The sequence below is a fragment of the Podarcis liolepis genome (genome assembly GCF_965112155.1).
Source record: "Podarcis liolepis genome assembly, chromosome: 10".
Classification (NCBI taxonomy): Eukaryota; Metazoa; Chordata; class Lepidosauria; order Squamata; family Lacertidae; genus Podarcis; species Podarcis liolepis.
Genome location: NC_139562.1, coordinates 22,675,168 through 22,699,617, shown reverse-complemented (window position 1 = coordinate 22,699,617; position 24,450 = coordinate 22,675,168). Strand labels below are relative to the sequence as shown.

General features: G+C 42.7%; 1 protein-coding gene across 3 annotated transcripts in view; it reads right to left on the bottom strand.

Annotated features, from left to right (window-relative positions):
• Nucleotides 1-24,450, bottom strand: part of BRAF (B-Raf proto-oncogene, serine/threonine kinase) — a 57,459-nt gene that overhangs the window by 20,071 nt on the left and 12,938 nt on the right. For 2 of the 3 annotated variants that reach the window (XM_083461976.1, XM_083461977.1), the window contains exons 4-11: nt 17,962-18,065; nt 16,840-16,942; nt 14,101-14,249; nt 12,112-12,228; nt 9,276-9,435; nt 7,671-7,707; nt 547-683; nt 91-208 (exon numbers count right to left, since the gene is read on the bottom strand). In XM_083461976.1, coding sequence (XP_083318102.1) covers nt 91-208; nt 547-683; nt 7,671-7,707; nt 9,276-9,435; nt 12,112-12,228; nt 14,101-14,249; nt 16,840-16,942; nt 17,962-18,065 — 925 coding nt within the window. Of the gene's footprint in view, nt 1-90; nt 209-546; nt 684-5,283; nt 5,404-7,670; nt 7,708-9,275; nt 9,436-12,111; nt 12,229-14,100; nt 14,250-16,839; nt 16,943-17,961; nt 18,066-24,450 lie in introns of all 3 variants that reach the window. The other variant, XM_083461975.1, reaches the window with a different exon arrangement.

The following is a 24,450-nucleotide window of genomic DNA, read 5'->3' as shown; positions in this document are numbered from 1 at the left end:
AATCTGCTAAGGTTTTGGTGTCACACGCTTTAAAATAGAAAACAAAATCAACTCGTAAATAAAAAATGGTTTGGTGCAGGAATTACATACCATGCCACTTTCCCTTATAGACTGTTCCAAATGACCCAGACCCTATCCTTTGTCCAACTGTGATCTGGCCATCTGGTATTTCCCAATCATCACTTGAGTCTCGCCGACCAAGAGTTTTCTGCAAGAAAAGCAACCTTAGTAATACATCCATATGTTTTCCTAACGCAGAAAGCCTTACAACTACACTGGTGTTTCGTATTTTGTTTTTGCTAATCATAAGTAGTTACAACCCATAGTTTGCAGCCATAGTGCATAATGCTACACTAAGTTTACCTCTGCAAATGAAGGGGAGGGGGAATTGGCATATAGGAGGAGGGGGAGGAATAAGTGCCCAAGTGTTTGGGGCACTCCTGATTTTCTAACCACAGTTAGAAGTTTGGGCAGCACAACATCTACCCTGAGTCTCTAATGTGGTAAAGCCTGGTTGCCAATTCAATAAACCAGCTTTGGACTTACCATTCTGCTCCGGTCTTCTGAAGAGGAGGAAGACTTCCTCTCTCGCTGAGGCCCCGGGGATTTCTGCAACGCTTTCACATTGGTGAGGGACCCGGGTAAGGAGGCAGGTGGCGTGGCAGACAAACCCGTGGTTGAGCCTGTATTTGAGATTAAAAGTCAAAAGTACTTCTGGATTTCTAAAGACATAAACATTCCCTGCTAGGCTTGTTTCACACAATAGTTAAGTGCAGAAACTGCAGTTAAGATGCAATATTTCCAAACATAAAAGGCATTTAAAAGTAAGAGGTAAGACTTACGAAACAAGTGCACTTAACATACATTTTCAGGTTGCAGTCCTAGCACACTAAATTCAGTATTTAAAAATCTGCTGATTTCTGTGGGGTTGTCCCTTTAATTCACAAAAGAGGAAAGATCAAGCTTGTTCAACAACAATCACTGCAAACTGCCCAGTTGCAATTAGTTGCTTAATTATTGGACCAGCTCACATGTTACATTAAGCCATAGTTTAAAACAGACTTTGGTGTGCTATGAGTGAGCAACATGCTGCTCAATGCTCACAAGTTCCCCCAGAACGCCTCCCCTGTTCCTGCCACTCCAAAGATGAAACAATCCAGAGTCTGACCGGTTATCTTGTCTGAACGCTGATTTGTGACTGGTTTTCTGCAAACAAACCACAAGTCGTAAGTGAAGAGCAAGCCTCAATTACAGCTTGTGGTTTGTCTGGAGGAGACAAACCATGAGCCGGGGTTTTGACAACTGGACAAGCCAGACTCTAGTTTATTTGGTCCATGGAGCAGAATCAGGAGCAGGAAAGGAGCACCACGGGAACTTTTGAGCAATGTGGACCTGCGTGTTGCTCATTCATATTAAACTATGGATTTAAACTAATGTGACGGGGGAATGGGCCTGTAAAATGAGTGCAAAAGGAGTTAAAGGGCTTAAAGATTTAAGGCCCACCTTAATCAAAGAACCTGAAGCGCATTTTAGATTTTTCTGGGCTGCACGCATCCTTTCTTTAAGCAGGCAAGATGTGAAGTGAAACCGTGTTTGTGCACTTGGTTTGCCTGTTTTTAAGAGAAACTTCAGACTATTTTGTATTTTGTTTAATTCTGCTGGCTTTCCTGACTTGCTACCACTAACCCTGTAACAGCCTTCCCCAAACTGGCGCCCTCCAGGTGTTTTCGGCTGTGCTGACGAAAGTTGTGATCCCAAGCACTTGGAGGACACTAGATTAGCAAAGGCTGCCCTAGGAGAATCTGAAACCAACTTGGACTCAATGGAAAGAATATTAAAAGGGGAGGCCAAGATCCAGAGAACTGTAAAGTGAGTTCTGTGAACCTAACGGTGTCTATGAAATGCTTCCCCTCCTCAATTGTTAGGCTTCCCCCCACCCCACACGCTACATAGCAAACAGCTCTTGAAGCTGAAGGGAGACATTCATGTAAAGAGATGAACACAAGAGCCACAAATAGGCCTAAATCTACACAGCTTTACAATGCCACTTGAAAGGGAACTAATTCAAGCGACTGAAGAGTATCTTATAACTGGGCAAAAGATGTTACTGGCCTGGACACAAAAGCAAGGAAGCCACACACAGATGGGTTTTGTGCTGAATCCTCTACAAGGCTTCAGAGATTCTGAGCCCTGCAATAACACAGTGTGGGGGGGGGGTCATGGTTTGTTCTGCTGCTGGGCTTGTGAAGGAGCTGTCACAAAAGTGGTTTACAAGCAGAAGATGCCTTCTGCTCCACTATCTCATTTACCTTAAGCAGCACCCCACCCTAAAAGCATTAAATAGGAGTATTATTATTTACAGAGCACTACTAGTTGGCACTACAAGAATAAAAATGCAATTTGGATATTGGAATATCAGAAGCTCAGATTTGGAGGAGTAAAATCCACAACAGTACTATTTAAGTTTACAACTGTTTTCTTTTCCCAACGGAACAATTCTGAGTGCAATCCTACGCCTATTTACTTTAGAAGTGGGTCTCACTGTATTCAAAGGGGCTTACTCCTCACAAGTGCATTTACGACTGCTGCCTTAGCAGACTAAAGGCGTCTCATATTTCCTGAATCCTGTAATGGGTTGGGGGACCTTACACACAATTCTTCTTATTGAGGGCTCTCATTGTGCTGATGGTTTCAGCTATAACGAATGCCTGGCTTTTCCCTGGTCTTCTATCCAATTTACTCTCTCCCACGGTCCGTGATGCTTCCTTACAGATGTTCCACCTCTGGCTCAGACTGAATAATGAATCCCAGATTTCTGCATTGAGGCCCTTAACTCCTCTTCTCTGCAGCATCTATTGGTCTGTCCTCTCAGTCTACAGTGGTTACTTCTGCCTTTTCTGCACTTGTAGTATCCTCCCTTCCCACTCCTATGATGCCGTTCACATGCCACGGTAATGCTGCCTGTTGACTCACAATTTGCTCCTCCCCTGGTATGATTGTAATGAAAAAGCCATGAAGCCTGGGCTGTCATTTCTCTCAAACCAGTGTCGCAAACCCAAGGTTTGTTTTTGGCTTCATGTTCAGTTTGTGAGGGGTAGGTAAAGCATAATAATCCTGATTTGGACATCATGCTAAACTAAGTTTTATGCCTTGCTGGTCCTGCTTGTGCCAGGGTAAGAGTGATTGGGCAGGTTGCACTAGACTGCTATTCTTTCACAGGGAGTCATTAACTGGGATTTACCTAGCAGGGCCAGTATCTATTGGGATTTGAAAATTTGAAGAAAAAGCTCTGTGTGGGGAAATGAATGTGCAAGATTACCATTGGAAATTGCTATTTTTTTTAGCAAACTGCTAACGTGGTCTGAAGTGTCATCTTGACACTTTCCAGGAATGTTGGACTAAATTTCAAAAGACACAGGACCATCAATACAAAGCTAATCCTACAGGAGGGGACTGCTCTTATTCACTTTTTAGAAGTGATATTATCTCTACGGTCATAATTAAAACCTGAAACTTTTGAAAAAGCTGCACTTATTATCACAAAACATAAAACCTTATTTAGAGAGTGTTCATTCTGAATTATCTGGTTAAACTACAGTGGTGCCTCGCAAGGCGAAATTAATTTGTTCCTCGAGTTTTTTCGTCTAGTGAATTTTTTGTCTTGCGAAGCACGGTGTCGGAAAAGTTTTGGAAAAGCTTCAAAAATCACCAAAAACCTCAAAAAAGGCTACCACACCGCATTCTATGAGTTGCTCCTCGAAGTCAAGTCGCAACTGTATTAACGGTGTTAAGAAAAAGGAAACAAACTTGCAAAAAACGCAATACGTTTTCGTCTTGCGAAGCAAGTCCATAGGGAAATTCGTCTTGCAAAGCAGCTCAAAAACCGCAAAACCCTTTTGTCTAGCAAGTTTTTCGTCTTGCGAGACATTCGTCTTGCGGGGCACCACTGTATTATGAAAGCTATGAGTGAGATCCAATGTGGGTCATACTCACAAGTAAACTAAATGAAATCAATCGACTCCAATAACAAGTTCATCAATTACAACAGGCTTACTCCGAGTGTGACTTAGTTGGAGATCAATCTATACATTTTGGAAATTATTTAACAAATGGGGTGAACTGCCTATTGCTTCAAATTGGAAACATTCAGAATTGTGTATCACTATTTTTGTATGTGCTTTATGGCTGTGCACTGCCACATCAGAATCATGCTTCAGTTTAACATCTGGGCCACAATCTAGTAGAGAGAGAAAAATATCACTAAGCATGCCCAGTTCTGTGCTAGATTGCAGCCCTGATGCTTTTGCTTAGCAGAATTTGTTTAGAGGCAGCCAAATATCTACAGACTTAAGTCGAAATGGAACTTGCTTGTGCTTTAGTACACAAACCAAACCTGATTTCAACTGATGTCTGCAGAGTTCTGTAATATATTCCATTAGTATCCAGATTAGTCACAGCCCCAACATATCATCAGTGAGATAAATTATACTAGAAGGTAATTAATTATATACTGAAGTGAGTTGTCAGCAGAATTGTTAGTACTTTGCAACAGTTCTCTGAAAGACAATATTAATTGAGGAGCTCTATCTCAAGCATTAAGTTGAAACTGACAGTCAAGGAAATTAGGAATATCAGTCTCCTCCAAAATCCTGCAAAGCCTTAACATCAGACAGACAACAAGAATGGTTCTGCTGGAACCCCAGGTAGGGTTGTCAACTTTTCTACCAACCTTCGCTCTTGTGACTTTAAAAGCAGGCTGATCTGTTGCCAAGAAAAGGCTTAACCTGTTAATTTTGGCAGATGCAACCTATTGTTAAAGGTACAGGAGTAGGCTAGGCTGTTTTCTTTGGGGTGTGTGAGGTCAGCTGGCAGCCTTTAATAGAAGAATCTCTTGGAGTGCAAAATAGTTTGTACAGATGTTAAGCATTTGCAGGACCTCTCCTATCCTCATTTCCATTGCAACTAGAGACCCTTGCAACAAGCAACACTTTTTGAAAGGCAGCATGGAAAAAACATCGTCTCTACAATGCTCTATATCCAACGCAGAGTAATTTGTGAGTTTAATAAGGGTGAGTGAAAATGGGTGAAAAAGCACATTCAAAGCATTCCAGCCAGGCCAAGCCAAAAAAACACAAACAAACCCAAAAAACAAAAACAAAAAAGACAGTGTTTTGATAAACTCACACACTTACATACACACGCTGTGAGGGTGAGGCACAAACAGCATCTGTGGTTTTTATTTAGTTTGATTTGGGTGAAAACGAGAAAGAAGAGCCCAACTACCTCTGAACACTGGGCCAGGCTCAAAATCAAACACTATCTCACTGGGGACAGAATGGAGGAGGGGACTGGGAGTCCGGGATTGGTATTTCCGAAGGCAGCGCATCAGCTGGTTCATAGGGGCTGTTAGAGAGAAAGAGACGGGCAGGCAGAGACAGGAAGACAGACACACAGAAGAAATGAAAGTCATGGGACATAACTAAGGTGCTTTGACTCCTAGGCATAGATAGTTTATGACTTTGCAGGGGAGAACCCCATATATCTACTTTTTTTGTTTTTTGTTTTAAAAAACGCACAAAAAACCCAAAAACAAAACCCTGAACACCATACTTTCAAATGGCAGGGAATTGCTACATATTCTCAGATGCCCAGCAGAGAGCTTATTGACCAGAGTTTTAAAATGACATCATAGTACACAACATTTAAATGTTGGGACAAAATGGGCAAAACTGTTCAAAAGCCACAGCTACCTGGACATACACAATAGTCAAAACGGGCAATGTAATTAAACTGGTGGGGTTTACGGTTTTAATTCACACCTCCGAACTCAAAATTGCAAAGTAGTAGCCAGCTTGTCAGATGGAACCAACAGAAGAAGAAGAAGAAGAAGAAAATCCTGGCTGAAACAAGGTTTGTCTTGAACGCTGAAGTCGTAAATTGCAAATGGGATAAAAAGAAAGGGAGGTGGTGGGGGGTGGGTGGGACATAAAAGAAGCTATGGAAAGCGAAAAGGCCGGCTGATTAGGGACACATGCTCTCCTGCATTATATGGCAAAGCCCATACTGCGCACTCAAATGATGACGAGCCAAGTCAAAGCCTTAATGTGAAGCCTGGCAGCCAGTTAGCAAATGGAGCTCTAACCCAAACAGGTTTTGCAGCAGCAGCAGCAGCAGCTGCCATAAGCACGTTTCTTACAAGGTGGGGAAAGGATATAAACACACAGAGCAGGCTTTTACTCTCAAGAGTTGGACCCATTCATGAGAAGTCAATTCAAGGCTGCTTTACTTTTTTACTGCATGGGAGCATCTTAGCCACCATACCTGTTGTCCTGGATGCATCCAGACTAATGAGGACGAGCGGCTAGATGTTTAGTTCTTTATTGGCACATCAGCTCCTATGGTGCACCGGATACACACACCACTCCCTTTAAACTAGCTGCCTAGGGAAGTTCCCTCCGCGGCCCAGTTGCGAGTGGCAGTGTGGCCCTGCCACCTCTGCTTTCTTCCACCCTTGTCTGATGCGGTGCACTCGCGCAAGCACCCAACAGCCCCTCCTTAACGGCAGCTTTGTCCTTCAAGCCCCTCCTTGAGCATGGAGACAGCAGAGGGGATTCTGAAGGCAGAACTTTATCTGGGGCTGTTGTGGGCTCTTCAGACTCCCAAGACCTCCTGCAGAACTTCCTCCACCTCCTATTCCCCTGTCCCTATCTCTTCCCCCTCCCCTGGTTGCTGCCACACGTGGCCCAGAACCCCAGAAATCGCTGGCCGCTTACCCTGCATCTTCCTCCTCTGCCCAGTCCCTCAGTCTCCTGCCCATGCCTGACATCCATCTTAAATTGGTATAAATATGCAATCGGGAACAAAATCAATCAATCTATAGGCCAAAGCATACCTTGCTCTCAGACAAGGCACATGTGTCATGGCAGAAGGCTTCCTCAACTCTGTCTCTCACAACATAGAAGGGAATGCTTCCTTTAGGCTGTATTTGTAAGGACTGGTTTCAAAAAAATTATATATTGAAACATTAAAGCCAGGTGTCCTGTTTATTGGGAGCTTGTTTTAAAAATATATCAAAATATGTGTACATCTGATCTATTCTACTACTAAGAAAGTTATGGATATGCTAAGGACTGTTGCATTCTCAACAGTCACACAGATCAAGCCTTTGTGGTTCTGAATACCATGGGGATTTTTCTAGGGTGCTCCCATGTTGTAAAATTAGAGAGGAACAGTGCTCAGTATTCTGCTCACAAATTGTGCTGGCTGACAGGCCCCTAGAGAGTCCTTGTTGTGTAGGTGTTCTGGTTGTATATCAAGATAGATGGGTGGCACGTTTGGCCTTTTTAAGATAAAAGGAAGGTAAAGAAGGATAACTTTACTGAAGGTCAGTTGCCTCCTACTATTCCCATCTGATAACCCACTTTAGAAAAAAACACAAAAAACACTGGCTACCACTTTGCATGATGTTCTCCCCTCCTCTTCGCCCACAATGGGAGTGAACCACTAAAACTTTTCATCAAACAAACTCAAAGGTCATGGGACAAGCAAGTGCAGCTCAATTTCACTGTTCTGTTTACATTTCTCTCTGTGTCTGTATTTGGCAAAAGAAGGTGGACAAAGGGGAGGGGGCAAAGCAATGCATTTTTATGCAAGAGAGCAAAATCACTTACCTCCCTCTCCTCGCAACCCTTGATCTCTAATCAACTCCTACAAATCAAAAACAAAGCTGTATGCATCTTATTAATGCATTACTTCAGTTGCTTGTCATAATTACGGTGATGTAACACAAATATAAGAAATGTCAACTGATAACAGTTGCATAGACAGAGAATATGTTTCCTCCTGTCCACAAAATGGTCACTTGTCTGCCAATACCTGCCCACGCATAGGGCCATTTGAACTTTGCTGGGTATGGCAAGCTAAATGTATTAGCAAATAGGGTCAAGAAGCAGCTGGGAGAATGACGCCAGAGTCATGTTCTGCTCTAACAGATAGTCTTAAAATAGTGTTCTAAAAGAGCAAGGGAAAATGAAGACTACTGATTGACACTACAAGGAGAACGATGATCATCAATTAGCAGTGTTAAATAGGCAAGGCGTTAAGTTTATGGACCACTTCCACTACAAACAAATAGCAAGCTTCTGAGTTAATACAGATTCATCAAGCAAAATAGAAGTGGCAACTAATTCTGTTTTGGGATGTCCTAGGAGAACAGCATGAGGTAATACCAATGGATTGCGGGCGCCTGTATGCTCAGGACTATATTCAACGTAATGCCAGTGGATTTGATGGCCCTTCCTCTCCTCCCACTACCCCCCAAAGCAGATTTTGAGGATGTGGGTGCTGCAGGTAGAAGGAGTGGAAAGGGAAGTCCATTGTAAAACTAGATCACCGTGGTTGGCTGTCATCCACAGTAATTTTTAGCTGCTGTGGACCGCACACACAAGATCTCACTACCTACCTCGGACTTTGCATTAGACAAATTTAAATAATTAGGGACAAAATGTTCCAGTCAAAAATTTGTTCAAGCCATGAACATGCACACAGCATGTATTAGAACACATTAGAACACATTCACCTGTTCCATTTAGTAACAACCACCAAGCTGTAATCAAAGGGTGTGAAATAGTTGGAAATCACATAGTGTGAAATCACATCGTAATTGTTTATTTTTACCCAGCCATGGCAGCCAAGCTGGGAAAGGATTATTTTTTCTGTATTTATCCCTCCCCATTCTGAAGGCTCTGGGTGGGTAACAAACAATAGCATCTCACCCATTTATGTAGTCATGGGCACAGTCTGCCAGACTATCACAGGGTTGGCTGTCACTTAAATAGAATATGTGAACTTGCCCATAATACCAATTCCTGATATTATTCATGGGGACTGGAAACTCAGGCAGCATGATGTATTAAGATCCATCACTGTGTATGTGAGTTTGATCGTCAGAGATAACGCAATGCATGGCTCAGAATCTGCAGCCGATTAACAAATATCCCTTTCCTTCTCCTCCAAAGAGTTCAAAAATGGACACACACACACACAGTTAAAAGACAGTCTTAATTCTCTTTCCAACCCTATACACCCACTTATTCCTCCACCCTTGGAAGAACAGGTGGTAGTGGCAAGAAGACTCTGCTACATAAGCTGGGAGAAAGGACTTATCCAGGTTATCAAGTCCTATGGTCCATTGTTTGCCCACCCCTTCCTCAAGTAGCATAGCAAAGGAAAAGAAACGTTTGACTTCTAAAGACCAAGCTTAGGCAGCAACTTACATCAATGTTGACGGGCTCTATAGTATTGATGTGCACGTTGGGGGCAGATGAGGAACGGTCTCGTTGACCAAACTGATTCCGATGGTCTTCGTCTGCTGGTCGGAAAGGCTGGGGTATTGGAATGGATTTTGAAGGAGAAGGACCAGGGAGAACTGATGGGCTGAGAAAGTCAAGGCATAAAAAAAAGGTTAAGGTCTGCCAGGGTCCCTAGTTATTGCAGAGAAGATGGAACTGGGACCATCTGCACCCACTTGAATCTATTTGCCCACTGAGATTTATTTATTTATTTATTTATTTATTTTATATACCAACCTATACCTGGAGGTCTCAGGGCGGTTCACAGAAAAGATCACAATATATAAAATCGAAATAAAAACAACAACCCAATAACACCCCCCCAAAAAGAGCCACATTTTAAAAGGGTATAGGGTGTCAATCAGGTCAACCAGAGGCCTGGTTAAAAAGGAACGTTTTTGCCTGGCGCCTAAAGGTATATAACGAAGGTGCCCGGCGGACGTCCCTAGGGAGAGCATTCCACAGATGGGGAGCCGCTGTAGAGAAGGCCTGTTCTCGTGTTGCCACCCTCTGGACCTCTCGAGGAGACTGCACACAAAGGAGGGTCTCAGAAGATGATCTCATGGTCTGCGTAGGTTCATATGGAAAGAGGCGGTCCTTGAGGTATTGCGGTCCTTAGCAGTTTAAAGGCTTTACAGGTCAAAACCAGCACGGAAACTAATTGGTAGCCAGTGCAGTTGGACCAGGATTGGTGTAATATGCTCAAACTGTCTTGTTCCAGTGAGCAACCTGGCTGCTTAATTCTGCATTAGCTGAAGTTTCCAAGCAGTCTTCAGAGGCAGCCCTACGTATAATTTATTGCAGTAATCAGAATGTGTGGCTCTTCCATGCCGCCTGCCACCTTCTGAGGTAAGCCTGGCCGCAGCATCTGACACTTTGGGCAGCTGCCAAGATCTGGTGGGTGCTGATCCTGGCATAAGATGGTCCCTACCCACTTTTCTGCCCCCCCCCCACATCCTAGGATCAGTTTTTATATTGCTTGGTGCAAGGCTAAGACAGCCACAGTCTTCCAGAGTGATTCTGTACCAGAGCACTGCAAATCTAAAATGGTGGGCACGCCATGGCTGTCTGTGCTTCCGACAACTGCTACAAATCCTGACCCAACCCTGACTGATATCACAGAATACGGAACTGGCTTCCTTGGTTGGCTTCTCTTCACCTGTATTTTGTCCTCGGCTGGAGACCAAATCTGTGGCTCTCTACTACTTTAAATGCTTTGTAAGAACTTTGTTTTGTTACTTCTTTTTTCCCCACAGGCTTCAGCTAGTAAGACAACTGTGACTGTTCCTGGACTGGGGGGCAGCATGACCACAGAGGTTCAGGCATCGGTAGCTTAAAGATGGGACTCCTACAATGCCACTCTACTGGGGCTTCCCTTGTGCTCAGTCTGGAAACGGCAAGTTAGTGCAACATGCTGCAGTACAATCACTTATAGGAGTGAGAGTGTCAGCAGATTACACCTGTGCTCAAAGATCTGCACTAGTTGCCAGATCACCACTGGTCCAAGTTCAAGGGGTTACCATTGGTATATAAAGCCCTTAACAGGTTGGGACCAGTTTACTTCAGGTATAACTCTGATGCGTAGAACTTGTGCTTCTAAAAGTGCATCACAATCTTCGTTCTACATTTGTCAGGCCTTTAGTGCTTGGAAACACCTTGCCAACTGATATTAGGCAAGCCCCATCACTGTATTCTTTCAGACATCTACTTAAAACGTTTCTGTTTTTACTGAAGTGCATGCTTGGTTACAGGTACTATTGTATTTTGTTGTTTTTAGCAGTTTTTAAATGTTTCAAATATTTTGTTGTTGTTTTTTTAAGCCACATTTTTATTTCAGACATGTTTGCTGCCCTGGGCTCCAATGGGAGGAAGGGTGGAACATAAATTTGATAAAGACAAATAGAAGAATTATTTTTTACTCTTGAGTGTGCTTTTTTATAAATTGTTTTACTGATTATTTAGGTGAGTCAACTTGAGCACTTCTTTGGAAATGGAAAGGTAGGATAGAAATTTACCTCAAAATAAGTCTACAAACACACACACACAACACCATTCATGGTGTCCAAAATGATGAACCAGAAAGATGAATGATGGCATCACCCCTGCACCTCAAATATGGACCCTATTAGGGTACATGCAAAATGTTAAGTAAAGACACAGTTGCAAAAGGTTTGTATGAGAGGGCAAGCCTATCACATACATCTCCTGGCTAAGGAGGAGGAGGAGGAGACGGCAGAGGTGAGGCCTTCCTGAACTTCCCATGCGTGTCATGTTAAACCGCGATTTGTGAACACAGCCATTGTGTCAGAGGAGAAATCTACTCACAAACAAAACTTGGGAAAGAAAAGCACTCAAGCTCCACTTTGGGCCAATGTAGAATGCTACAATAGCAACCTCCCAACAACTTCTGCTTATACAAATCAGATCCCCTTGAAAGAAAGAGAGGTTTCTCATGCCAAAGCTGACCTTTGTTGAGCAAACTGTTTAAGCTGAAGCATCTAGAGCAAGCAGTAAACAGCAGTACTGTAACTGAGGCCAGAACAAACAGATGAGTAAGGATGAATAAATGCTTCACAAAGTTTTCCTCATTATTATCGTTATTTTCTTAAGCCCTTGTATAAAAATCACTTAATTTCTATTCATTATATTGATATAAATGGGTGTAGACACCCAGTTCCCCTCCCCCTGAATCCCAAGCCTCCCTTTCAGAAACTACAAACCCACATTATTATTATTAGAACAGCAGGATTTAAGAGCATACCCAGGCGAATCTGAGGGGGCCACTGAAGTGTATGATCCGGATACTGGGGTCGTCTCTAAGGAGGCCTCCTCTTGCGGTATTGGGTGATGTTCAAAGAACTTGGAGACAAACAGCAAACTGTGAGGCAAAAACAAAGAAAAACCTAACTTGGGCAAGACCCAGAAGTTTCACAACGTAAAACGTATGAGGAAGAAAACGTCATAGGTTAAATTACATGTTTCCAAGAGAAAAGACGTTGAAAGGTGACACTACAGTTTTGTAACAGTAAAGCAGGAAAGTCAAATGTCAGAGATTTGAAACATTTTATTTAGATCAGTTCTTAGCATTGTAATATAATGGCAGGACACTTACTTCTGTGAGGTCTAAGCTGTGTCCTGCTTTTCCATGTATTGCAATGCTTCACTTCCAACAGGGATTTTGCTATAAAAGGGGGGGAGCAGCTCCCTGTCCAGTTATTCCAGTACTCCCCAAAACATTCTGGCACATTTGCCACTATAATAAACTTAAAACTGCATTTCCCCACCTCCTCTTCCGATCAGGAGAACACAATGTGACATCACCACAACCTGGCTAAGTATGCCGGATTATTTGGAGGGGGAAAAGGGGCTGGCTTCAAACAGGGCTGCCATTTTGGGCCTGTGGCCCAAAGCATAACATCTACGTTCTACACTAATATACAGTCAATTCTTTGAAATGCTATTCAAACATATTAAGAAGCGGCTTCTAAATGCAGACAAGCAATTCAGAAGTCGTTTCTCAAAAATATGGAGATAAGCAAGAAGCAAATCTGTTCGGAAACAATACATCTCAAAGATCTCTTTGCCGTATGAGCATTTTTTAAATGGTTTCACCAATCTCTGATCACTAAATAAGAGAAAAGCCTTGTGCAGCAGTTTATCAATGCTTGGGCCATAGGCTGTTCACATATAAGGTGGATTGAGTACAGTACACAAACCAGTAGTATAAAATACTGCATAAAATCTCATTACTACCTAGAATCATGTATAAAACCTACATGTTAAAAATTCTGCATAAGTATATATATGCAGTATATATAACACATGTTGAAAGGGTGAAATTTAATACAGATTTTTTTTTTTAAAAAAATAGCCATTAAGAACAATTATGGCTAAATAAGAACACCCTCAAAGCAGTCGACTGCAATCTCTTTAATAACTCATCCGGATTTTCACTGCTGCTAAGGCCAAAAAGAGAGACTTTGTGGGTTACCCTACAGTCAGTATCCAACAAAAGGTAGAAAATCTTTTGTGAAATGGTTTTATAGATGGGGCAGAAAAACCGCTACTGAAAGTTTTGTTTTCCAACTTGGCAGCAACAAAACAAATAGTCACTTACTTTATGAGGATAATTGATTTCATTTTCTATAGCCAAGTACAAGAGTCTACATATGAATATGAGGCACAATTCTTCCCCTTTGGGACCGAAGTACAGTAGCTGAACTGGTTTTTAAAGCTTGTATTTTACTTTTTAACAAATCAAAACCCCGTGAGGTCTCCCACCACACTTTTACTGCCTTAGACTCCTTTCTTGAACTTTTGAATTACTCATGCCAAAGGTAATCCTCGTTCACACAGAAAGCTTCAAGGGACAACCAACGGCTTGGTCATATTGTGCCAGCAAAGAAAAACAGTGGCTACAGTGAAAAGACTCATGGGCAGACACCCTACCGCATAACTTGGCCTACACTGCATTTAAAGCACAGGCACATTATACTGCGATAACTGTGACCTGTCATCGACTGTGTAGGTCATGCTTAAAACTTTCATTTATGGGCACAGGGCATACTAGTCACATTTGTCTAATTCTGTGGAAGAGGCAGCCTAGGTGGAGAGATGTCTCCTTTGCCTACAAAGGATGCCATACAAAGGATGCCACCGCGGCAATATACTTGTGTGCTGTTGTGTGTGCTTATGTGTGTAGCTTCAGAGAAAGAGCATTTGAAACCGCAGAGGAGTTTTGATTACTTACTCAAGCTGATCGTAATTCACGCACATCAACGGCACCTCTGTACTACAACGCTGGTGAAATTTGTATCCACAGGTCTGACAACGGAACCCCTGGAAAAGCAGCTTTCGACAGAAGTCGCAGAACGCTAAAGTGAAGAACGTCTTTCGTACCTATGCCATCAAGAAAGCAGGCATGAGAAACAAGGCCCTCTCGCGCCCGCTAAAACTGCAATGTCATCTCGTCAGAAAAGGGCCGATTCAAGCTCCTTTTAAGTTACATCGAAGGTATTACTCTAAAAGCCCTACGACCGAAAAGAGAGCTGTAATCCTGACAAACAGTTTGCTAATTTAACTAACAGAAGAACCCCCACAGTTCTATTGTGTGTAATAATGATTTAGTGCATATTAAGTGCAATACAAATCCTTTAATACACATTTGTGTTTACAAAGCAATAACTCAATTTTCATTGATGCCAGGAGATCTGCCCCTTCTTGTTTTGCGCCTGCCTTCATGCAACTTTACATTTCACGTTTCTATGGCAATTTTACCAAGAAACAGTTTATGAAAGAAAATGGCTCCTGAGTTTTCAAACAGAGAACCATCACACATGCAAGGTAACCTAGTGAAATCTGTCTTCTTTCTGGAGCAGTTTGTGAAGAGTAGGTAAAGGTAAAGGGACCCCTGAGCATTAGGTCCAGTCGTGGCTGACTCTGGGGTTGCGGCGCTCATCTCGCTTTATTGGCCGAGGGAGCCGGCGTAAAGCTTCCAGGTCATGTGGCCAGCATGACTAAGCCACTTCTGGCGAACCAGAGCAGCGCATGAAAACGCCATTTACCTTCCCGCCGGAGTGGTACCTATTTATTTACTTGCACTATGACGTGCTTTCGAACTCCTAGGTTGGCAGGAGCTGGAACCGAACAACGGGAGCTCACCCCCTCGCGGGGACTCGAACCACCGACCTTCCAATCGGCAAGCCCAAGGCTCTGTGGTTTAACCCACAGCACCACCTGCGTCCCTTGTGAAGAGTAAGGTCCATGTAAATGATATAATACCATACCAGGCAAAGCCTCGCCATTTCTAGCTACACAAGGAGAGGGGGGAGCTCCCTGCTCTAGCAGAGTTCCACCTACCATAGCTAGCAACTAACACTTGCACATTTGCCAAGTTCTATCTAAGCTCTGGGCACTGTTTTTGTTTTTTATCAAACAATAAAATGAGGATGTGTTTCTTTTAAAAATCATTATAGCTGAAGTACTCTAGTAGAAAAGTTGTATCAAAGGTTTAGAGATTTGCACATTTTATTTAGCAGAATCTGAAAAGATTTAAAATTGGTAGAATGCGAAAGGCAGGTTAGGTAGCAAATTCTACTTAAAGCAAATAAAATAGACAAAATACTTTAAGAGGATGCTACCCGGAGCATTTTTATGCAATTATCCTCCTTGGGTTCCAGTGAATGAAACAAAAATGAAGTGCCAAAGCTGTATTTTTAAGAACGCCTCTCCATATAATAAACCTAAGACAGAAGTCCTTGGGTGAAAAAGCCATCCAGATAATTTGCTTCCACCAGATTCCACTTAAATTGTCATTCCTTAGGTCAGATTGTCTCTCAGCGCTGGCATCACTGATGCGACCAGCACAATTCTGTAACAGGTTTATTAGTTGCCTGCTGGTGTGCAGCAAGCAGGAGATCACCAAACACATTCTTTTCATAACACAATAATATATAACAAGCAGATTTTTGCTGCTCTTCCATGCTCCGGTGTATTTAAAAATCTGGTTCACATAGGCATTTTATTAAATTCCCCATGAGAATGCTGCTATTTCTAAAGAGCCACACTTTATTTAATGACAAGTAAATTGCTCTCAATCATGGACAATTTACATAATTCTTCCTGCAATTATGGCTTCAGCCTTGAGATTACAATGATATGGAAGCAGACTGCATGATTAAAATAAGCATGCAAAATGAACTAAAGGTCATCTCGTCCAGATCCTACTTTAAAACAAGATTCTAAATACATTTGGGCCATTGATTTACCCTCATCATACAGATTACGCTTATAGTCTCACCATTATTCACCTAGAAGTACTGTAGATTCATCTGGAGGTAGAACCTCCACTCAGCAATAAGTACAACGTTGCATACAATTCACCCCAGTCTGCATTTCACAATGTGGCTTAACCAGGCTTGTAAGAAGATACTTGTCTGCTTGCCTGTGGTGAGAATTGCCTCTAGGAGACTAGGAAGACAAACTTGTATATGGGGGAAAAAGTTTTTTTTTTATATACTGAGTTTGCTAAAATGTACAAATAGCTATCAGGTGTGTACACATGTAAGAAGGTGGCTGTAGTGAAGGGGAAATGTGTTGTATAAAACACAAATATTCTGCTCAAAAGCAGCAGCTGTCTATGCCCATGGCACAGCTATTTATTCTGTGACTTTTTAAAAAAAATTTTAAATTTATATACTGTCCTCCAACAGAGAATTCCAAGGCAGTTTACAGTAAAAAACACACAAAAATATATAACTGTTTTAAAGGCCATAGACTGTTTAATTAGCCAAAGACCTGGGAGAAGAGGAATGTTTTCCCCTGGCGTCTAAAGATACATAATGAAGGCACTGGCGAGCTTCCCTGGGGAGAGCATTCCAGAAACAGGGAGCCACTGCAGAAAAGGCCCGTTCTCGTGCTGCCAATTTTTCTTTTCAGAACATAATAAAACCAGATGCAACACCAGCAGGCGTTGTAGGAAAATACTTACAAAGTTGTGTGTCGTAAGAGGTACATTCTCCAAGACTTCCACATGCAGTTCTTCGCCTGTGAGCCAGGAAATGTCTGTATCCCAGCCAATGGGCTTTTTCTCCCTGCAGTGCAAATGAACTCCATGAGCAGATATGGGGGGGGGGGCAGGTGGAGAACAGTAGTTTGGATTTGTTTTTAAGCCTTCCATCGTTAGAAGCTTCAAATGGCAAGAAGGTAGAATGGATTTATCACAATTAACTGTGCTGCAAATTACAAGATAGAGGCTTAACTCTCTCCCGCAATTCAGATCACAAGATCTAATGCAGGAATGAAGCACTTTTTGCCCTGCAGATGTTGGTATGGCTACAGCTCCCATCCCACTTGTTGCTGGTCATGTTAGATAGGCGTGCTAGAAGCTGGAGACCAACATTTGGAGGACCACAAGTCTCCCATCCCTGATACACAGCATTAAAGAATGGACGGCTCTTGAGTTCCAGAACCTAAAGTAAATCTCATTGCTTTGCTAGGTAAAGAATATTTCTCAGGTATTTGCCTCCACTATTTAAAAAGTCTACAAAAAGTTTAGTTAATGAGAAGGACACAGTTTATACAGAAAAAAACAAAGGGAAGCAACTGGGAAGCTGCTAACTATCTACTATATATTTTCTGAAATTGTTTGTTTGCTATGCATTTGGACACCTCTTAAGATGCCATAACCAAATATTGCATGATAATTTCTGAGATCAAGAAGCAGGTTTTCTCCTATGTTTGGATGCAAACAGGTACTGTTTTGAATCAAGAGGGTGGACTGAACCTTTCAAAACTGCACATATGTTTTTGGTTTCTTAGAAACCCTGAGAAACACCAGGTACAAGGCTGCTGGTATAGAAGAGAGAGCACTGTGAGCAAATCTACTAGCAGGAACAAAGCAAAGGATTCTCTCCCACCCTCAACCCACAACCACTGCTAAGGGGCATAGAGTGAGATTTTAACCTATGCTTTGGAAAACAATTTGTTTAAAATATGAAGTGAATTGTTTTTATCTTGATTATTCATGCACTTAAAACACCCAGAAAGAATCACTTTAGCAATCATTCCCTCTTCAACTCCTACCCCAAACCATACTACATACAAGCCATACCCATCCTGTATTCTGTAAACTGCACAGCACTCTGGGATGAGACCTCTCATCATCAAAGCTTTCTTTAAACTGTCACGGACTGTAACTCCACATCTTGCTGGAACCTGCGAAATCAAAACCAAACCATTAGAACTACTTCAGCTTAATGTATTTCTGAAGCCTTAAAAGCATGCTGCAGTTCACAAGTGGATCCATGTGAGTATCTACTTCAGAGGTCCGGCTCTGGGCGCCCCCAACATCAAATAAAGAGACATGGCAACCAGAAAGAAATAGAGAGGGGGGGGGGGCTTCTCAGTTGTGGCACCACAGCTGTGAAATATCCTCCCTAGCAAGACTCACCTGGTTGTTTTGGGCACCAGATAAGGTATTTTTAAAAATTCTCCTAGCAGTCTAAAATCTGTGATTTTAAAGTTTTGAATTGTAACCCGCTGTTTATATGCTGATGACTTTTGGCCATGCTGTGAATCTGTCTTGTCTTGAAAGGTTTTGTAAATCATGCAGAGACAGTTATTGGGCAGCCTCAATCAATGCTGTAAATAAATAAAAGCTCTACTGAACCCAACTGGCTGATGTTCAATGGTATACTGCCTCTAAATACGGACCATCCATCTAGCTATCACAGCTGTTGATAGACCCTTCACGAATTAGTCTAAACCAGAGATGGGAACCTGCGGTCCTCTGTATGTTTTTGGTCAACAACAATGCCTGTCACCCCGAACATTGCCTCTGCTGGCTGGGGCTGACGAGAGCTGGAGGTGAGCAACATCTGGAGGGTCACGGGTTGCCCTTCCTGCTCTGCTCTAAACCCTTTCCAAGGGATCTAAGGTTGTAGTTATCAACACGTTTTAGGGCAGTGGATTCATGTTTCCATTGGGTAATACATGAAGGAATGCTTCTCTAACTCCTGCCCTGCCTTTTGGTGTGGGCTGAGTTTAGCTGCTGCCTCAAAACTGCCAGGAAAAGAGGATGAGTCCTCCCCACATGCACTCCCATTATTATTATTATTATTATTATTATTATTATTATTATTATTACAGTGGTGCCTCGCAAGACGAAAAACCCGCTAGACGAAGAGACTCGCGGAACGGATCATTTTCGTCTTGCGAGGCACCACTGTATTATTATTATTATTATTATTATTATTATTATTATTATTATTATTATTATTACATACCCTGCTTTTCCCCCTGATGGGACTCAAGGTGGCTTACAGATAAAAACAAGAAGCCAAACGTCCAATACAGCTTCTGCTTGAGTGCAAGAAGCTCTTGCAGCCAATCGGAAGCCGCACCTTGGTTTCCGAACAGTTTGGGAATCGAACAGACTCCCGGAACAGATTAAGTTTGAGAACCAAGGTACCACTGTATTCTATTTTCATAATCTTTTTAAAAATGCTTAGATCACCTTTGGGGGTTATAAAATGGGATATAAGTATTCTGCAATAAGTAAATGAATGTTATTGGTCATAAATACAATTTTCCCGAAGTTCTTTGCCTCTTCCCAATGTGCACCCATGAAGAAAAGTTGTACGGTTGACATTTAATGTGACTATTTTCAAATTCCTTTCAGGTAAGCTCACACCGCCCTCTCTTCTTCTTAAGTCATGAAGGGACAGCAGAACAGTTTATACCCAAGTACTGACAACTGTTGTTAAGAAGGAGCCTGGTCACAACTGGCAACTGGAAGCTGTCCTCAGGTAACCATGTGGTGACTCAGAGCCCATTGTTTATACCACATTCCCAAGAAGTACAACACTTAAAAAAAAAAAGTCATCTAAACATGGTCATTTCTGCATTGATTGGCCTCTGCAATTACCCATCTTAGTCAGTGCCCAGTCAGAAGCCTCTTGCAAAGCCTTTTGCAAGAGAGTACTGCTGCTTGTATGCTTTCCGTGCCTAATAAATACTCAATAAATTAAGCTAAGTTAGAAGATTGTTAGGCTTGACACATGTTTCTTCGGAAGGAGATCTTATCTCTTCCTGTTTATATTTTCCTTGCTCCGAGCTTGAGTCATAGAGCTAAGTGTTCATGTGCTCACTGGCTAGTTGCATCTTCTTAAGCAGCAGCATGTCTGAACTATCTTATTAAGAGAAAACAATCTCAAAATTGCCTTTGTATGAAGTCTGAGAACTATGCAAAATTAACCATAGTCATCTTTACATTTATGTCATTGGTGCACATGGGGCTCCCAGGCAGTCACTGATCCAGGCCCAGTTCTACATTGCTTTACATATGCCTTCAGACTAAATACTGGACTATTCCATTAGAGAATGAGGAACTTGAGTAATGCTCGCCCTTCTTGGGCTTAGCCCTGGCAGTTAAAAATAAAGGCTTGGGCCTAAGTTCTAGCAAACCCTGGCTCAACATAAAGAAGGGAGGAGGCATGTATCCTTGCAAAGTGCTGCACAGCTTTCTTGTAAATAGGTGCCTGCCAGTTTAGGCAAAAAGAAATTTGCTTGGTCTTTGGTCAATCAGAATCTGAAGGAAAGTGAGGAAAGAAAAGCTCTTCTGATTCCCGGCCCCCTTGTATTTTTCTTTGTGCTGCTTCAAAGAAACATCATGGGGTTTCTTTTTTTAAAAGTTCCCATCTTTTAGGCTTTTTCTAAACACTATTTTGCAATCCCAGAAGAGGTCTTTTTTAAACATACACAGCAACAACAGTGTTTTCTTAAGCCGGAGGCCAGAATTCCCCGCATCAAAGCCATTTTAAAATTTAAATATGGCAGGATAGTAACTTGCAAGGCTACATTTACTTCATCATTCCATCAATATGCCCTTTTGGACTGATATGCTCTGATGAATTTCGACCAACTCTCACCCAGTATCTGGTGCAATCTTCTGCTGACTACAACCATCTCTAGAGGAGGAAAACTAGGGATGGAAATATGTGGTTGAGATAATATGCCCTCCTCAATTCCCCCATTCTCTGATGCCTAAACCGCACAGTAGCACGCGCTAACTGCAAACCTCATGGGGAGAAGTTCCTGGCCTGCAAATTCACCAATCTGAGAGGATCTCAAAATCAAGGCTTTGATTCTATGTATATTTACAAGGAAGTAAGAGCTCCTGAAATTTGTAGGACTCTCTTCCAAGTAAAACACACATAGGATCCAGCTGTAAGAAGTTTATTTAGGATGCACAGGTCCAATGTAAGAGAAATTTCTCCAGTCCGGTGGGCTTTCAGAAATCTACCTCTGGGAGGATTGCATACAAATACTGGGCAAGGCAAGTAAAGTGTGGAGCACATGCTGCAGATATCACCCATCCTGCACAGGACAGTTAACAAATACAAAGGATGGAAGAAGTTTTGGCTACTTGAGACAGCTTCTGTGGGACTGTATTGAATACAGTGGTACCCCGCAAGACGAATGCCTCGCAAGACGGAAAACCCGCAAGACGAAAGGGTTTTCTGTTTTGGAGGCGCTTCGCAAGACGAATTTCCCTATGGGCTTGCTTCGCAAGACGAAAGCCCATAGGGAAATCTCCGGGGACCTGTTTTAAATTGCTGGCGGTCGGGAGCAAAGACTTTCGCCCACAGCCGGCCTTCAGAAGAGGTCCTGGACCTCTTCTGAAGGCCGGCGGGGGGCAAAAGTCTTTGCTCCCCCCCCCCGCCTGCCTTCCCGGGACAGCGGAGACTTCTCCGCTGCCCCGGGCGATCTTAAAATGCTGGTGGGCGGGAGCGAAGCGTTCGCTGCCGACCCCCAGCATTTTAAAATCTCCCCGGGACAGCGGAGGCTTCGCTCCCGCCCGCCAGCATTTTAAAATCGCCCCGGGACAGCAGGGGCTTTTAAAATGCTGGCGGTCGGCAGCAAAGCCCTCCTGTCCCCGGAGCTTGCGGGGCGGGAGGTGGGAAGAAGGGCTTTTCTTCCCACCGCCAGCCTTCAGAACAGCCTTCTGAAGGCTGGCAGTGGGAAGAAAAGCCCTTGTTCCCCCCCCCCCCCAGCCTTCAGAAGAGGTCGGGGGACAGACTGTCCCCGGACCTGGTCTGAAGGCGGTTTCCCTAGGAACGCATTAATTGATTTTCAATGCATTCCTATGGGAAACCATGCTTCGCAAGACGAAAAACTCGCAAGAAGAAAAAACTTGCGGAACGAATTAATTTCGTCTTGCGAGGCACCACTGTATGTACATTCCACACCCTCTGTTTACATCCATCCAAACCAGGCTGCGTATGCACCAGAAAAGGCACACTACAGTGGTACCTCTGATTACGAACTTAATTCATTCTGGAGGTCCATTCTTAACCTGAAACCGTTCTTAACCTGAGGTACCACTTTAGCTAATGGGGCCTCCCCCTGTTGCCGCGTGAATTCTGTTCCCATCTTGAGGTAAAGTTCTTAACCTGAGGTACTACTTCTGGGTTAGCGGAGTCTGTAACCCGAAGTGTTTGTAATCCGAGGTACCACTGTACAGTGGTGCCTCGCAAGACGAAAAGAATCCGTTCTGTGATTCTCTTCGTCTAGCGGTTTTTTCTTCTTGCAAAGCAAGCCCATTGACGGATTAGCGCTATTAGCGGCTTTTAGCAGCTTATCAGATCAGCTGATAAGCGGCTTAGCGGCTTAGAAAAAAGGGGGAAGGAAAAAAAACCCGCAGGAACTCGCAAGACATTTTCGTCTTGCGAAGCAATCCCATAGGAGATTCGTTTTGCGAAGCACCTCCAAAACGGAAAACTCTTTCGTCTAGCGAGTTTTCCGTCTTGTGAGGCATTCGTCTTGCGGAGCACCACTGTACCTTAGAAAGCTAGAAAATCAAAATTGGGTCCTAGAAAATAGATTCCTATAGCAAAACAGGACTCTTCTTCACGGACTTCCCTCAGAGATAGGTATCCATCCTGTGTTCCATTTGCTCTGTTCTTACCACCCGCCCCTTGCAAATTCATGATTCAGCTGCTACAACAACGGCCAGCTGGTCGCCCCTCGGAGGAGGGAATCCTGGCTAGGGACCAGCAGCAAGAGTAGGGATATATGCAATATTAAAGAGGCAGTGCTACAGGGGTTGTTGCATGTGCTTTTTCCCTTATGAACTATATTCCCCAAAGCTTTTCTATGCTGGAGTGTTAGGTCTATTACATAGTGCAATTACACAGCAACCTCAGCTCACCCTGTGTAGCCAGCTGTAATTTCTTTGGGCACATGTGTTTTAATTAACGTAACGTAGGAGACCAACTTTCCTCATTGCCTTAATTTTTTGAAAAAAGTCTCTTTATGTTATGACAGTGTGCTGCTCAGAACCTTTTGAAGCACGTCTGCAATTAGATAGAAGTTCAGCAGATGTACAGAAGCTGTAGTGTGTGATGGTTGCCTAGTCAAATCTCAGAAGTCACAGACAGATCTGAGCAAGATTCCCAGGGACTGGAGAACAAGGTTTCGATTCCCCAGATAACACTCTGCCACTTCCCACAACCAGCAAAATATTTCCCGCATGAGTAGCTAAGAGCCATACAGGCTCTTAGATGCATAAAGTGACTTCTGCAAACAAATCTTGCTCAACTTTATTAATCTCCCTACTAGGATACTTCTCATATTTAAAAGCAATGTATTCTTGAAAGCAGGTTAGGTTACAAAGGCAATCCACAAAGCATCTTTGCTATAACCTATCTATTAAAAAATGAAACCAGAAAAAGAAAGCCAAGCATATTGTTTAAAAAAAGAGACACTTGATATTGAATTAGAAATATTTTGTTAAAATGTACTATGTAGGAATGAACTACTGAAAATTAAAACCAACAGGTGTCAAACCAGTCAAAATGGGGTTTCAATCTTGTAATCACATAGCTGGGATAACTATCACTGAACTCAGCCTTAATTTTGAGCAGACATATATTAGATTGCACCATTAAGATTGCTAAGTACCACTGGTTTCACTAAGAGCAGAAGACTGCAGCCTTAGACATACACAATATTGCAGTTAAGCACATGCTTAAATCTCTCACTGAAAGCAATCAGAACTAAAAGTCCTTTGGCTTCACTAAGTTTTACCCTATAACTGAAATTAAACTCTAAGTAGCCCTAAAATCAATTTCCTTTCCCCCCAGCCATGCCCCTTCTATTTTGCTCCTTCATTTTTGTCTTGTCTCCGCTCTTAAAATACCACTGTTTTCCTTGTCTGAACCACTGGTAATTACAGTTTCAGCTTGTCACCTCACATCTTTTATGTAGCCTGCCCCCCAAAAGGAAGCACGTCTTCACTCTTCTCTCATTCCTAGCCTTCACGGTCTCCTTGGCAACAATAAGCCTTAAATGTGCACTAGAAAATTTCTAGAAAGGGGGATGGATTAGCGATGTGCATTCTCTGTGTACCAAAAGCAGATCCAGTGTCAAAGTCTAGGATCTTTTTTTAAAAAGCCTACAGTATTTTATTGTGTGCAAATGACTCTCCCCCGCCACCCATGATCCTAGAAGGATAACCCTGTTCAATTCACCTTACTACAGTGGTACCTCGGATGTCAAATGGAATCTGTTCCAGAAGTCTGTTCGACTTCCAAAGCGT